A 17,806-nucleotide genomic window follows, 5' to 3' on the forward strand; every position below is an offset into this window, starting at 1 on the left:
TTCATCACCTCACAAACCCCCCTGCACCCACAATCTTTTGGGAAACCCTGACAAAACATAGTATAATAAAAAAAAATAAACTTACTAAATATAACAAAAAATATATTCTTAAATATATACCTATTAAATATTTTAATTTGTATAAATATTTAAGACACGGTGAACACATGTAAATAAATATGTACATTATTAATAAATTAATGAATAATTAAAATATACTAACATGCTGAACAAAAATGTACCAATGCACTAATTAGGTCTAACTTTCCATTTATACATATAACACATAAGTTCACAGTCTTAGTAATGAGTTTTAATAGTCTAATATTTCATGCTGGAACTCAAGTGCGGCTTTAGCTTTCAGGAGAATTCACACTTTATTGGCAGAGATCATTCAGGAAAGTGTCTGTTTTCTGTTTTATTAAACACATGAGCAGCAGGTTAAAGGGTCCTGGTGAATTCATCAGGCTCACACTCATCTGCTATTTTAACACGGTTCACACACACGTCTCTCTGCTCTTCACATGCCTCTGTCAATGACGCATACAACCTTCTGGAATGTGTCTAGAGAGAGACAGGACAACCACAGTCAAGAGAAAAATCAACAGCACATTAGCGTGAAGATTTCTGCTCCTTAATTTCTTCTGTGAAACACAAAAGAAGATCATTTGAGCAATGTTGGTAAAGACTGCCTTTTATTGAACACTCTCAGAATAAAAATAAAAGGTACAAAAGCTGTCACTGAGGCGGTACCTATTTTACCCCAAAAGATAAATATGTATACCTTAGGTATATATTCTACCTTAACCTCCTGAGACCCTGCATCCTCATATGAGGACATCATATTTTAGTGCATTTCTCTGAGACTATACATGCCACAGTTGTAAGTCTGGATGTCCTGTACAGAGCACATTCAGGGCTTTTCAGAGATACTAAATGTTTGGATGTTTCACCGTGACCACTCCCTCTCCTTGGTCTTCAAAAAGGTCTGATATTAATTTAGTGACACTCTTATGGAAATATGACAATATTTTGTAATTATCATTTAAATCTGACTAATTTTTAAACTGCGTGTCATAAATCAACATCTCAGGAAAATGTTATGGGGTTTCAAATCAAAATATGACTTTCTGTTATACGAAACAGGACGTTCATTTCATACATGTCCTCATATGAGGACACCGGGACTAAAGGCATGTTTATTACGCATTTTGGGAGACGCAACAATTGAATAGGGAAAGAAATTATATTTCAATATTCCTATGAAATATTATATATTATTATGAAAATCTTGTCAATTATTACTCCCATTATTACACTTCTTTTTTCATTACATGTTGCCCCAAAAACACATTAATGTGCAAATTAGGTTTATAGATACATTATATATAATGAGAAAACCTGTTTATGGCCATTTTACACACATTTTGCATGAAGACAAATGGTATATCAAATCATTTTGTTATAACATAGCTGAAAATTATCTTTATGCAAAGTTTGGTAAAAAAAATAATAAAATCCCTGAAAACTAAAAATGTATTCTAAAATGTAAAAAAAACTATTGTTTTTGCCTATGCATGTTCATGCATGTCTTTTTTATCAAATAAAAAAAAAGAGTCCCGATGTCCTCAAGGACGTAGCATAACTTATGAATGAAATATATATTTTTTTACATTTTTATTAATGCTCTAAACAGTGTAATGACATGAAAAAATACTAAAATGTTTTGCCGGGTCTCAAGAGGTTAATATTAGTACCTAAAATCTAAATGGTATATTAGTAGCTTTTGAAAAGGTACCCCTTTTGTACCTTTTTTCTGAGAGTGTATGGACAAAAAACACAAAGACAGCTCTCAAATTATCTTCTTGTTCCACAAGAAAGTCATACTGATTTTGCAAAACATGAGGATGAGTGATGACAGAATTGTAATTTTTGAGTGAACTATTACTTCAAACCGATTTTTATATCCACCAATAAATTAATTTAATAAATCAATCAGCTTTAACATTTGGTCATGATAATGATTTTTTTTTAATTTATTTATTGATTTTTTAATCTCAAAATATTTGGATTATTTGATTTGATTAATTAATTTAGTTTTTTTTTATTAGTTTTATTGCCTTTTTGTTTTTATATTGTGTTTTCTGTCTCAGCTACTTCCCGAGAGCCAAACTTATTCTCTACTACTTCAAACATTTTTTTACATTTTTATTAATGCTCTAAACAGTGTAATGACATGAAAAAATTCTAAAATGTTTTGCCGGGTCTCAAGAGGTTAATATTAGTACCTAATATCTAAATGGTATATTAGTAGCTTTTGAAAAGGTACCCCTTTTGTACCTTTTTTTCTGAGAGTGTATGGACAAAAAACACAAAGACAGCTCTCAAATTATCTTCTTGTTCCACAAGAAAGTCATACTGATTTTGCAAAACATGAGGATGAGTGATGACAGAATTGTAATTTTTAACTATTACTTCAAACCGATTTTTATATCCACCAATAAATTAATTTAATAAATCAATCAGCTTTAACATTTGGTCATGATAATGATTTTTTTTTAATTTATTTATTGATTTTTTAATCTCAAAATATTTGGATTATTTGATTTGATTAATTAATTTAGTTTTTTTTTAAGCGTGCATATGATACACAGTTTTTGCGTACATATGATACGGAATTTGTTGGCGTGCATATGATACGCAGTTTTCACGTACATATGATACGGAATTTGTCGGCGTGCATATGATACGCAGTTTTCACGTACATATGATACGGAATTTGTCGGCGTGCATATGATACGCAGTTTTCACGTACATATGATACGGAATTTGTCGGCGTGCATATGATACGCAGTTTTCACGTACATATGATACGGAATTTGTCGGCGTGCATATGATACGCAGTTTTCACGTACATATGATACGGAATTTGTCGGCGTGCATATGATACGCAGTTTTCACGTACATATGATACGGAATTTGTCGGCGTGCATATGATACGCAGTTTTCACGTACATATGATACGGAATTTGTCGGCGTGCATATGATACGCAGTTTTCACGTACATATGATACGGAATTTGTCGGCGTGCATATGATACGCAGTTTTCACGTACATATGATACGGAATTTGTCGGCGTGCATATGATACGCAGTTTTCACGTACATATGATACGGAATTTGTCGGCGTGCATATGATACGCAGTTTTCACGTACATATGATACGGAATTTGTCGGCGTGCATATGATACGCAGTTTTCACGTACATATGATACGGAATTTGTCGGCGTGCATATGATACGCAGTTTTCACGTACATATGATACGGAATTTGTCGGCGTGCATATGATACGCAGTTTTCACGTACATATGATACGGAATTTGTCGGCGTGCATATGATACGCAGTTTTCACGTACATATGATACGGAATTTGTCGGCGTGCATATGATACGCAGTTTTCACGTACATATGATACGGAATTTGTCGGCGTGCATATGATACGCAGTTTTCACGTACATATGATACGGAATTTGTCGGCGTGCATATGATACGCAGTTTTCACGTACATATGATACGGAATTTGTCGGCGTGCATATGATACGCAGTTTTCACGTACATATGATACGGAATTTGTCGGCGTGCATATGATACGCAGTTTTCGCATACATATGATACGCATCAACCCCACAACCCTAATCCTACCCATCGCGTAGCATATACACGCCAAAGTCTCAATACCACGAGTTTTATTTGGCGTACTATTTATACGCACTTTCATGAGATCGGGATAGGAGATGAGACCAGAGCTACACTGGAGAGCGTGGAATATGACAGTCGATAGGTGCCTACACAGTCTTCAATGCTGCCTACTCACTCAGCAGGGGACATCAGTAGAAGTTCACTTCACTCAAGTGCATAGTTAATTTGGAACGGATTGCAACATCATGAAACGCAGAGTCATGCAAATACAGTTACAGCGATTGATGCCTACGAGTGTGTGTTTGTCAGTGTTTTTAGTTCTAATATTGCGATCAACAGCAAGCCTAAGTTTCTGATGGACATTTTAACATGCATGAGGGGTGAACTGTGTTTGATGTTTGGGTATTATAAAAACTATAAAAAAAATGCATTTTGCTTAGTTCATTATACTTATTTTATGGAATGAAGTTTCATTTGTGGCTCAAAAATACATATTATTCAAAGACTGACATTTTGGCTTGTCAAAAATGTTACATTCAGCTCTTGAAAATTTGTTGACTTTAAAATAATTTTTTTGTTTGTTTTTTTATCCAGGAAAGGAGTGGTTTTGATGCACAATGTTGCTTTTGTCTTTGTCTCTTATAACAAAAAAAAACATGAAACCCATGAAAATGCAAATCCTGATGTAGCCTAAATAACAGTGAAAATTGTTCCATTATTAGTCATTATCAGATTATATACATATATATATATATATATATATATAGGTTCACCTACCCTGCATTTTTTTGATCAAAAATACAGTAAAAGCTGTAATATTGTGAAAATGTATTACAATTTAAAACCTGTTGTGTATTTGAACACATTTAAACATATTTTCACATGAAAAAAAAAACACGAAATCATTCTAATATGCTTATTGTCAACGAGCATTTCTTATTATTAACGTTGAAAACAGATGTGCTGCTACATATTTTTTTGTGGGAACAGTGACTTTTTTTCAGGATTCTCTGATGCATATATTATTCATATACGTAAAAATAGACATATATTTGAACAAATTAATATTAATATTTAAACATCTAATTAAATATTAATGTAATAGAATTTGTCGTTCTCAAAAACTCTAAATTTGTTAATAAATGTCTGTTGCCATGTTTAATATAAAACATGGTATTATTGTATTTTTAACTGTTATGTGGTCCACGGCCACCATCATAACATTGTGACGGCCCCTTGACTCTTTTCACTTTAGTCAAACCTTATACTGATGTGCAATGACTGATGGGTATTATCTACTTCAAGTGCAGTGATTTATCAATGCATAATTCTTTGCATTTACCATAATTTTCCACCAACTGGATCTGATCTGCAAGTCATTATTGGGTTGTGACTTCGCAGAAGCATATGTGAAGATTTCATCAGATTTTCAGTGACTTTGAATGGATTTTTCACAGTCTGTGATTTCATTTAGGCATTTATTATGATAACAAACCGGTTGTGGCATGCTTCAGATTAATACTACACTTCCCTTCACGCCTTAGTTTGTTAATGCATGCACTTCCACAGATTACTATGCACAACAGCAAAACACATTCATCTTGACGAAAAAAAGCCCTGTTTGACAACTTCTTTGATGGCCTCACGGTGAGACTGACAACTGGGGAAAGCATGCAAGGCGGGACATTATTAGTCAGTGAGGCCATTGTCCGGGCATGTGCTGCAGAGACACTTCAGGTTGAGAGTCGAGAAAGCGACTGAGAGCTAAAACACTGCTTCTAATTAGCATTCAAAATCCCACTGCTGCCTCGGGCCTCGACAAACTAATTCACACCGATATGTCTTTCAAAGCCACAAAATCATTCTTTTTATTTAGACAATGTGTACCTAATGGTATAATGAGACTTGTGCAGAACACATTTCCTCTATAATCTTTTTTACCCATCACAATGCAGACGATTATTATAAAACGTTGGCAACCGCTCTGGTTATGTAGGCAGAAAATGGAGAAAATTGTAGTAATAACAGCATTGCCCCGAGGAAAACAAAATAAAAACACATCCATCAAGTTTTCCGTCCAGTCGGGATACATTCCAAGGAACAGCAGCCTGCCGTGCTTTCTGTGTGGTTTAAAATCCTTTACAAGTGAATGAATCCAGATTTGGTTCAAATACTTATGAAATGTTAAACAGTGCAGCTGTAAATCATACTTCATCTATGGTTAATGTCTCCTAAAGCAGCATCATGCTTTCACTTATAATACTGAGAGCGAGTCCTCCATTTAGCACGAGGTAAATATGTCTCTTAAAAGTATAAAGTCCATGCCAAAATCCACTCTGGCGTTGTGAGGAGTGTAATTAGCATTGATTTATAGTGAAGAGCAATCCATTGGGTCTCTATTGCTGTTGACTTCTGCAATAAAAGTACATGGAAAAACGACACTGTGTACAAAACATCCATGGCGTGACACCCACATGTACAAATCCATTCACTGTATCTGCGAGCATGCCAAGAGGTGTCACTTTGATAAATGGTGGAAGCACAAAAGAAAAGAAATAAATGAGTTTTAAAGTAGTCTGCGTTTTTCATCAGGTGTTTTCTTAACATTGGGCTCCTGCCTTCACTTTCTAGTCCATGGTTTCTCCTCTTTTGGATCCAGTCCTGCGTCTGGGTTGAGAAATCTGGGGGATACAACAGTCACACTGCATTAGTTTAAAGACTTGTGAGACTCATCCAGTGAAATCAGTTTTTTCAGCACACTGGAGGTTTTTTTTATTAAAGGGGTCATTTGATGCGATTTCAAGTTTTCCTTTCTCTTTGGAGTGTTACAAGCTGGTTGTGAATAGATAAGATCCCTAAAGTTGCAAAGACTAAAGTCTCAAACCCAAAGAGATATTCTTTATAAAAGTTAAGACTTGTCCACGCCCTCCTAAAATGCCTCATTTAAACACACCCCCACATATCTACGTCACTGTGTGGGAAGATTTGCATAACACCGCCCAAATGTTCACGCTAAGAAAGAAGGCGTAATTTTATTGTTGTTGCTGCCACCGCCGCCGCCATGTCGTGAAGGCGCTGTGTGTTTCGTTGTGAAAGCGAAACTACTTTGTTTGGTCTTCCAAAAGAGGACACGACTAGAAATCAGTGGTTAAGTTGTATTTACAACACTGTTGCAGAACAGTTCAACCCAAATATTCAGACGTGTCCAGCGCATTTTACGTAGGACTGTTTCCTGATCCTGGGAGAGTAGACTACAATGCCGGCTGTTCTGACTTACGGCCTGTAAGTACGTTTTCATATTCAAAGGATTTGTCACTGAGAAGCAGTTGGGGTTCGGTGCCTTGCTCAAGGTGGGAGAGAGTGCTGTACATTCACTCCCCCCACCTACAATCCCTGCCGGTACGAGACTCGAACCCGCAACCTTTGGGTTACGAGTCCGACTCTCTAACCATTAGGCCACGTCTTCCCCCAGTATGTTTTCATATTCAAAGAATTTGCCACTGACGATTCAAACGCGAGTTTTGAGCAGTGTAGAGTAGAGCTTGTTGTTTGTCGTTTCTCTGATCACAAATGCAAACATGGTTTTATGTTTACGTGGCACGATGCAAAGCAACATGTAAAAAGACCGTAATTTTGTCCCCACTGGATGCAACAAATGCCTCGTTTATAATGGGTTTTCATGTTTTTGTCTCGTCGCTCCGGCCTGACAGGGCATCATCACAGTATGGTGAGGGGCGTAACATTTCAGTCACACGCTTGAGGTATTCGGCCAATCACAACGCACTGGATAGCTGCCAGACCAATGAGCTTTGTAAAAATCGATGCATTTCAGAAAGGCGGGGCATAGAGGAGAAACAATAATGTACAGTATGTGGAAAATAATGTTGAACATTAAACCACATGAACACATTTCATTACACCAAATACACAAAATAATGTTATTTTTAGCAACATCATATGACCCCTTTAATATGTTTCCATGCACAAATGGAAATGGCATAAAACTAAAATCTCACAATCCAAATTGTGTGTATTTGTAATGCATGATTGCAAATTACTGTTATTAGCAAAGAAAATATAATATCTGGTCTGATTTCCACGTTTCATTCAGCATGAATGCCTTTATAAATAAAAATCCTTAAAGAATGCGTTTAACATTTTTCTAATAAAATCTGGAACCATTTGTAAAGTATTCTAATGGGATCAAATAAGTTTTAAAACATTCTATTGAATAACATGAAAGATCCAACAGGATTTTATAACTATTTATTAATGAATGGCTTGTTAATAACAGGACAATCACTTAGGGTGTTTTAAAATGTTCTTTAAATTCCAAAGGAGTATGTTTCCTATGGATATAATTGTCCTATTGGGAGCTATGTGCTTTAAAATATCCAGCTTTTGTTTTGGGAATTTGGGAATATTGACAATTTGAATTTTAAGCAAATTCCCAATATGATCTTTTAGAACTGATTCCAAATTATCATCGAAATTCCGAATTGAAAGTTCTTCTCTCTTTTTTTTGGGGGGGGGGGGGGGGGGGGGTGTTGAGTCGGGCAGCTATTTCATACAAAACCTTTAGTAAAGTCTCTCAAAACTATAAAGGGATATTTAGTCATGATTTTCCGTGTGTCAGACCGGACAGAGCGGTCTTTCATAGAGCTCAACCCAGTAAATGAATAGCAGATGGATAATTGATTCCTGAGAACGCTTCTCCATGCTAGGAACACACAAGCAGCCCTTCCAGAATAAACGCCGGTCAGCATCAAAATCAGTCGTCTTTACCCTCAGAGCTCGACGTCTCCCTCCCCGCAGCTGCCCAGATGTGACAGATGTCTGTTCCTGCCGGTCTGCACGGCGACGCGGTTTTTGAAGCGCACCAGCGCGAGCGCGATCTCCGCGTTCCACGCCGTGCCCTCCTGCTGGCACCTGAAGTCAATCTCCTTCCCCCCGTTCATCACGATGGTGAAGTACACCAGACCCCGTTTATACTCCACGCAGTCCAGCGTGGTCATCTGCTCGAAGAGCATCTCTTTACCGCTCTCGCCTTTACAGTCGTACAGACGGAGCCCGTCCTCTGACAGAACGCACCGCTTCTTCTTCCACAGCTGCAGCACTCCATTACTCCTCTTCTCCAGATAGCCGTCCTTCATGACTTTACACTGGTTCATTCTGAATAAAGGTGGGAGTGGAACAAAAACGAGAATCGACGAAGCGTTCGCTGCTGTTTTCGCGCAGCGTTACCGACCGAACATTACGCGCAAACGCGCATAAGCGCTGTGCGCCCATTCAGTATAAAACGCCTTCATTTATGTGGTTTCGCTCAACTTTAGAGGTTTCTGCTGAAAATAATTCCACTAAAGGGATCCGTTCTTGATTCTAACGCATCGTCGCCGCATTGCCGCCAGACTCCTCTGTGGCTAAAGATCAATTTCCGACTTTTAAATACTGTTGCACTCTACTTGGAAGTCGCGTAGTCTGGGCATGTTGGTACTTGCTCCTCTGAAAGAGACTCTTCTCGTGTTTCTGAAGGCTCCCCCCACCCCACCCGCTCGTGACGTCATGGGGATTCGTCCTAAGTGCTCACTGAAATGCTGCTGGACGTCCAATCATGCCATGGCATCTTTACTTCTGAAGGGCCTTTCTTTTATTCTATTGAATCACTTTGACGGGATACTTAACGTCTGACTGTTGTTATTAATCCCTCTGTCAAAAGTTTTATTTATTTTCTTTTTTTTTCAGAATTCCTGTTATACTAATTTAGAACCAAAGGATCCTAAAGGGATTTTTTTTTATAAGACAAAATTAAAACTTAGGGGCCAGTTGCATAAACTTAGCCACCATGTTAAGACTGTGTCTTAAGAACTAGTTTGACCAACTAGCAGTTGCCAAGAATCAGTCTTACTTTTCCAATACAAATAAGAACAATCAGCCTTTTCATAACTGAATTAAAAAAAGTTATGACCAGTCTTGAAGAAAAAAAACATTAGGTGACTACATTTTTAAGACTAGTCTAAACAGTGTATGCACCCGGCCCCTGATCTTCTATAACACATATTTGGATGATACCAATTTTGATTTGTCTCTGTAGGACAAGGAAAATAATCAAATCTTTCTTTAAAAAAATCCTAAAGCTCTACTATAGTTTCAAAACATTAAAAAAAGGGTTCTGATAGACGTTACACAATAGGCTATTCCATAGAAAATTGTAGAAAATAAATAAAAATAGTAAACAATGGTAGGTGAGGGTGAATATTTATTCTTGCTCAAGCCTTTTTCTGTTTAATAACTGAGGCCAAAATCTCGCATTAATTTCAGTGCACACTACCAAAAAAAAAAAAAAAACTCACCAAATCTTTGAATGGACACAGTCTTACATTTGTCCTATTGATATTTATATTAATATTATTGATATTTTGCTCTGTGCCATGCGATACCTCAATTAAACAAAAATTCCCTTCCCAAATAATTTCAATATTTTGCCTATGCTCAAGTAGATAGAGACCTTATGTAGCTCCGCACCTTTTCAGCACTGCTCTTGTTGTCTTCTGTCTTCCACTTGTATTTCCACAGCGTGAACGTAAGGTCGTACAAATCTATGAATGAACTGCTTGTTTGAAAAAAACTTCTGGTTTACTGATATTTCACTTTAAAAAATGCTGGGTTGTTTCAACCAAACTTTGGGTCAAATATGGACTAACCCAGCTGTTGGGTTACATTTTTTAATAAAATTTTGAATCCAAAAGTTGGGTTATTCCATATTTGACCCGACGTTTGGTTGAAACAATCCAGCATTTTTTTAGAGTGTCGTTTTGACATCTGCCTGCAACATTACAATGCTCGTTATAACTTTAGTTTCCACTACAATATGCAAAGTAAATCCACTTCACCAGCTATAATTACTCTTCAACAGCGATGCTATAGAGCTACACCCAAACCTGAAGTTCAAAGATAAAATTCTAAAGATGGCTGCGTGCTTCTCTGGCGCATAAGGTCTATAAAATAATCATATAGGCTACGTATCATGCATACTGTGCACAACAGCAAGTGCATAGTTAAGATAACACTAAAAAGAAAAGAAAAAATATATATATATGACATGTTGTCGCTTTATTCAGTATTTGGTGTTTAGTTGTTCAAATATGATCAAATCATGAATTTACTGAGAAAAACTGATGAGTCTTGTGATTCGGTTCAAAACATTGGTGGACTGAAAGCTCTTTATCTTGTGTCTCAGGAAGCGAAACTCATCCGATAGTGTTGTCTTCTTCACTGATACAACTAAAATGGAATGATGAACATCTTCGAAAGTCACTGTTGGTCGTGGGAAATAGGTGCTCTTTTCATAGCTGAGACATTATTCTATTTTGCATTCTGTCCACTAGAGGACAATCTTTACCTCTTCTTAGCATTTGAAACCTAATTCGAAGGGTCCATGCTGTGTTGTTTCACACATGCCACACATTTAATTAAAACATTTAGGTCATCTGCACGTATTGGAACCAATGTCACTGGTCTGACAATCACTGGAAAGATGTACCTTGTATTATTAAAGATTTGTGATGAACATTCATCCACTTGCTACAAATAATGCACGCTACAGCAAGATTTTAACGCTATGAATGAAACCTATGTTAATGCCTGTATCATTTCAAAATATTTGCCTGTCTTTCTTTCACAGATGGAATGTGTGTAGGTGGTTCATGTTAATGCTAGATTTGGCAGGGGCTCTTTTCCTTCCCTCAGTTCAACAGTCATTACACGCAGACAGCTTGTAACATGAACAATGTTACTCCCACACAGCACTGTGAATTCTGTTTGTAATGTTTGACAGATTGATCATATCTCAGTCATTAATTTCACTTTTCTGTTTCAGGTGAAAAGTTTAACCAAGCCGGTGTACTGCAGTGATGCGTAACTGTATCAGAAGCTAATAAAAAAGAAAAAGAAAAACCTATTTAACTTAAATCTGCTTGGAATAGTTCACTCAGAAATGAACATTTGCTGAAAATGTACTCATCCTCAGGACATCCAAGATGTAGATGAGTTTGTTTCTTCATGGGAACAGATTTGGAGAAATGCAGCATTGCATCACTTGCTCACCAGTGGATCCTCTGCAGTGAATGGGTGCCGTCAGAATGAGAGTCCAAACAGCTGATAAAAACATCACAATAATCCACAAGTAATCCACTCCACTCCAGTCCATCAGTTAGTGTCTTGTGAAGTGAAAAGCTGTGTGTTTGTAAGAAATAAATCCATCATTAGGATGTTTATAACCTCAAACAGTTGCTTTTGGCTAAAATACAAGCCCTCTGTTGCTTTCTGTAGTGGAAAACCATCTCGTCTGAATTGGAAGAGAAATATGCACAGATCAGAAGCAATGGTTTAAAGGTAAAACACTTTAGTGACGGACTTGTTTGCTACAAACACGCAGCTTTTCACTTCACAAGATATTAACTGATAGACTGGAGTGGTGTGGATTATTGTGATGTTTTTATCAGCTGTTTGGACTCTCATTCTGACGGCACCCATTCACTGCAGAGCATCCACTGGTGAGCAAGTGATGCAATGCTACATTTCTCCAAATCTGTTCTGAGGAAGAGATAGAATGGATGGCTTGAGTACAATTTCAGTAAATTTTCATTTTTGAGTGCACTATTCCTTTAATATATATGGATCCTGAATGAAATAAAAACAAATATAATAAAAAAAAAGTAGTAGATGTGACAAAACAGGCCACATGATGTTCATTGAAACTGGCATATCCAGGAACAATGTAAAATAATGCAACATAAAACTCCTTCTTTTTTGGTTGACAAATATAATAAGCATAACTATTCAAATGTGATGTCATGCATGGACATCTCAAAGCGTCTTTTTGATTTTCACTATAACTTATAATGTGCATTGTATCTAGAAATACAGCAGTAGTCAGGGTGATGTTCTGTACACAATCAGCAGAGCTCGATGTTTTTAACCAATGAAATGTTTATGACTTTTTAAAGGATTATCGGGTACTTCCCAAGAGGAAGCGACCTGACTGTAAGTGTCAGATAGTTCATCTTTCAGTCACAATGAAACTCAATAAGAGAGAGACTCATAGTACATTTCTAAAATTGTAAAATGATTAGGTTATGAACTTAGCACACGTCATTGAGATAATGCGAAAGGAATGTGGTTACGTGCTACTCACTTTACAAATAACCTTTCACATGCAACACAAGCAGAGAACATTGACGCATGTCGAATCAGTCGACAATGAGAGTTTTATATGAATAATTCATATGACCACTTGATTGTTTGGTGAATGTTTGGTCAAGTTAATACAGAAAATTTTAATCAAAACAATGCCTCATAAATGGTATATATAAATGGCGTATATGAAACAATAGTTAATATGTCATTTAGATAAGTCATACAATATACACTATGGTTCAAAAGTTTGAGGTCAGGAAGATATTTAAAAAAAAGAAATGAATTCATCTATTTAGGATGCTAATCAAAGACTACTGAAAAAGTAGCACAATTTCTACAGAAATAAAAGCAGCACAACTATTTTAAACACTGATGAGAAATGTTTCTTAGAATATCAGAATGATTTCTGAAGGATCATGTGACACTGAAGACTGGAGTAATGATGCTAAAAAATGCTCCTCTATAGAGTTAGTTGTTGAGTTATGGTTATTGGATGGCTTTCCTGTGGTCTAACAAAAATAGAAACCATCATAGACGTTCTAATGGTTTGTAATGGTATTTGTTGTGGAAACATTACAAACCATCAACTGTTAACCATTAAAACATTACCTAACGACCTCCAGTAGCAGGGTTGCCAAGTTCACGGTTTTCTCACAGAATTGGGCTACTTGTAACCTGCTTCCGTGGGTTGATTTTTTTCCAGCGGTGTAAAGATTTGACATATTGCATAAATTGTAATTGACTGTAATGCGTGTATTGACATATTTTACATTCTAATTACATTCTAATGATAAAACAGCTAGATTATGAGTTTTGGGAGGGGGAGGGGTTATGAAAACAGACTGTTTATGATTAATGATACTGGTTTTCAAAGTGAAATTGTGTATAACGCATAAAAGTGATTGTCAAATATGTATTTTAGGTATGGGAGTGGCATATGTTGAGTTTTGATATTTGGATAGGGTTGTTGGGCTTTTTGGGGGCTATTTTTGATTGACCTTTGGGCTGGTTTTGTTACACAGACCTAGTAATCCTGTCCAGTAGAGTGTTTTGGGCCATATTCCATTAGGATTTAGCGGTTCTAACATGCTACCAATAGAAGGCAACAAATTACAAGTAGAGAACCACAGGGACAATTTCAGTTTCCATTAAAACCAATATAAGCCAATACAACAATACCAATTATAACCATCAAAACCATTACAAGATTTAACCGTTTGTGATAAAAATGACAGAATTATAAAGCACAGACTTTGTAATTATTGAGTAACTTATTGCGATTATTGGATGGGAATCAGACTACAAGTGATGTTTAGTGAAGTTTTGTTAACGCATAAGCAGAAACATTGACAGCATAGACTCACAAAATGATCTTGGGATTTAGGAAATCTGTTCATGAAAATGAAGATTGATTCAAATCAATTAATCAATAGTGTCAACCCAGCTCAAGCTGCTGTATTGTTGCTAACATGTTCTGAGTGTTTTCTAGGTGGTTGCTTGGCATGAATCACTAAAAAGAGACAGGATAACATTGGATACTCTGCCTTTGCAGTAGATTTCACCATCCTTGTCGGCTAAAGTTGTAGATTCCAGCCCCTTGCCGCACTTTGCACATCGGAAACAACCCCTGTGCCATGCCTGCAGAGAAGAAAACCAGTCGCTCAATGAAGACCAGGCTTAGTTAATTTTGGTGTGTCATGACAGCATTTCCTCCTGTCGTTTCTGCTTTTGTCTTACATTTCCTGCCCCTATGACTTTTTCAGCTGCGTAGACGGCCTTGCTACACCGAGGACAATTATCAGAGCCGCCAAACTTTTGAGCAAACTTGGATGCGTTGGGGTTATTGGTTGGCTGGTGTTCCTGAGGCCTGCAATCAGAAGACACACAAGAGTCAGATGCTGAACAGTCACCAGATTGGCAACATTGTACTAGTTTAAATTATTATTAAAAACAAATTCTATGCCTTCACTTTTTCTGTTCTCTAATTATCCTCCTGTACTAGCTTTTTACTATTTTGAATGATGACTGAAACCTTTTATAACAGGCACCTCTCGTGTTTATTGCCATCTTATGATACATCGCTTGTTGTGTTCCTCAACTGTAAGTCGCTTTGGATAAAAGCGTCTGTCAAATGAATAAATGTAAATGTAAATGATTCATGTCACCAAAACTTAAAGGGGTCATATGATGTTGCTAAAAAGAACATTATTTTGTGTATTTGGTGTAATGAAATGTGTTTATGCGGTTTAAGGTAAAAAAAAACACATTATTTTCCACATACTGTACATTATTGTTTCTCCTCTATGCCCTGCCTTTCTGAAACGCGTCGATTTTTACAAAGCTCATTGGTCTGAAAAGCGAGGTGTGCTCTGATTGGCCAGCTATCCAGTGTGTTGTGATTGTCCAAATTCCTCAAGCGTGTGACGGAAATGTTACGCCCCTACCATACTGTAATGCCGTGTTCCGGCCGGAGCGACGAGACAAAAACAATAAAACCCATTATAAACGAGGCATTTGTTGCATCCAGTGGGGACATAATTACGGATTATAATGACTTATACTGTCTTTTTACACGTTGCGTTGCATAACGCGCCGCGTAAACATAAAACCATGTTTGCATTTGTGATTGGAAAAATGACAAACAACAAGTGCTACTCTACACTGCCCAAAACTCACGTTTGAATCGTCAGTGGCAAATCCTTTAAATATGGGTTTGAGACTTTAGTCTTTGCAACTTTAGGGATCTATTCACGAACAGCTTGTAACACTCCAAAGAGAAAGGAAAACTTGAAATCTCATCATAAGACCCCTTTAAAACGAATAGTTCCCCCCAAAGTTATATACTTCGATCAATAGAACCTGTTCCAAGACTGTCTTTCTCCTGTGGAACACAAAATAAGTAATTTTGAAGAATGTTCACACTGCTCTTTTCCATTCAGTCAAAGTGGATGGAGACCAAGAGCTGTCAAGCTCCAAAAAGGCATCTTGTGAGCTATATTCCAAATTTTCGCATCAATGGTTCTTTTAACATCCTTGGAACTTTTACATTTCCAAAAAAGGTGCTATATAGTAGAAAGGTCTTTAAATCATTAAAATGTTCTTTAAAAAAAGCTATTTTAAAGCTTTTATTTTTATTTTAAAGGTGTAGAACCCAATATAGTTCACCTATGATATCACTATGAAAATCACCTTTCTGGGACCTTTATTGTTAACTGTAAAGTAAGACTAAGGGTTGGACGTGACCTACTATTTGTAACCAATTTAAAACCTAAATTGAATTATATAAGAAATGTTGTTTAGGAAAGACATTTTGCAGCAAATTATTGTTTCCCCAGACGAAGTGATAGATGACACTCAGTTCAAAGGATTTGTTTCTGAAAATCTTGGTCAAAACGTTCCAAAGACTGAATGATTTTTGGACAGAAAGAGTCCAGTTATTCCACTACAAAGCATAGCAGAGCACTAATTCATGTCACGTCACATGTCATGCCACATGTCACGTCACTCACTCACTCATACTTACAGGCTGTGAGTCAGAAGCGCCAGACTGTCCTTGCAAAGTTGGAATTGCCCCACTTTACAGAAACAGCCTTTGTGCACAGACGAATTAGGCTACTCTACCAGGATCAGGAAACAGTCCTCCGTAAAATGCACTGCACACATCAGTGGAACAGTGTTGTAAATAACAACGTAACCACTGATTTCTAGTTGTGTTCTTTTTTTTGGAAGACCAAACAAAGTATTTTTGCTTTCGCAATGAAACACACAGCGTCTTCACAACATGGTGGCGGCAGCAACAATACTACAGCGAGAATCAAAGTTACGCCTTCTTTCTTTGTGTGAACATTTGGGCAGCGTTATGCAAATCTTCCCACATAGTGAGATAGACATGTGGGGGCGTGTTAGAACAAGCCATTTTAGGGGGGCGTGGACGAGTCTTAACTTTTATAAAGAATATCTCTTTGGGTTTGAGACTTTAGTTTTTGCAACTTTAGGGATCTTATCTATTTACGAACAGCTTGTAACACTCCAAAGACAAAGGGAAACTTGAAATCGCATCATATGACCCCTTTAATAATCAGAAATGTTTCTTGAGCAGCAAGTCAGCATATCAGAATGATTTCTGAAGGATCATGTGACACTGAAGACTGGAGCAATGCTGCTGAAAATGCAACTTTTCCATCATAGCAATAAATTGCATTTTACAATATATTATTACAATATATTAAATATAGACAACATATTAAAACAGAAAATAGTTCTTTTAAATTGTGATATTATTTCACAATATTACTGCACTGTATTTACTGTATTTTTGATCAAATAAATGCAGCCTTGTTGAGCAGAAGAGATTTATTTCAAGAACATTAAACAATCTTACCGAGCCCAACCTTTTGAGATAGTGTGAATAAACTGTTTAATAGTATCTATAGTTTATATATATAGTTTGCGTTTAATAGTGAACTTGTGCCATCAAGATTTTTGCTCAGTGACCTTGCTGACAACATAGAGTCCGCTATTTTATGGTTCATTTACATCAACAGATGGAGTCCAGCTGCTAAAAACCAATGACGCAGCTCTGACCTTCATATTTTATATTGCTTGGGTGGGTCTGGAAATGCCACGAGCATGTGGGCAATGTACTACTCTTCCTCTTCAGGATGATTAAATATCCCATCAGGCACTGCAAGCATCTCTTCCTGTAGCAGGGTAATTACAGTGTTAGAATGATCTACTGTAGTGAGCGGGACATTGGTACTGCTTTTGAAGGGGATATTAGCTCCAGTGAAAGCTAAGTACAGTTTCAGATAGTAACTGAAAGTTAATTTGATTGAAATGTTCTAAGCCACAACAAAAAGGAACTTCAGAACAGCCATATATTAAAAACATCCAGCAGACACCTAGTAAAGGCA

At 36.8% G+C, this 17,806-nt stretch overlaps 1 protein-coding gene and 1 long non-coding RNA gene across 2 annotated transcripts; both read right to left on the reverse strand.

Moving 5' to 3' along the window:
• Positions 1–4,134: 4,134 nt before the first annotated feature.
• On the reverse strand, positions 4,135–14,791 carry LOC107598125 (uncharacterized). The gene is made up of 3 exons (XR_001610523.1): positions 14,631–14,791; positions 14,363–14,531; positions 4,135–4,147 (listed from the first exon to the last, which is right to left on the reverse strand). It is a non-coding gene; the product is annotated as an uncharacterized lncRNA (long non-coding RNA).
• On the reverse strand, positions 5,178–9,189 carry LOC107598124 (pleckstrin homology-like domain family A member 3). Its single transcript, XM_016289392.1, has 2 exons — positions 8,484–9,189; positions 5,178–6,379 (listed from the first exon to the last, which is right to left on the reverse strand). Exon 1 carries the CDS (start codon positions 8,867–8,869, stop codon positions 8,486–8,488), a length of 384 nt encoding a protein of 127 aa, XP_016144878.1. The 5' UTR covers positions 8,870–9,189; the 3' UTR covers positions 5,178–6,379; positions 8,484–8,485.
• Positions 14,792–17,806: the final 3,015 nt, after the last annotated feature.

This window comes from Sinocyclocheilus grahami, unplaced genomic scaffold (assembly GCF_001515645.1).
Source record: "Sinocyclocheilus grahami isolate Dianchi unplaced genomic scaffold, SAMN03320097.WGS_v1.1 scaffold245.1, whole genome shotgun sequence".
In the NCBI taxonomy this organism is placed as follows: domain Eukaryota; kingdom Metazoa; phylum Chordata; class Actinopteri; order Cypriniformes; family Cyprinidae; genus Sinocyclocheilus; species Sinocyclocheilus grahami.

Coding starts and splice junctions, on each gene's coding strand:
- LOC107598124 (XM_016289392.1), bottom strand. CDS start 8,869: ATGAACCAGTGTAAAGTCATGAAGGACGGCTATCTGGAGAAGAGGAGT.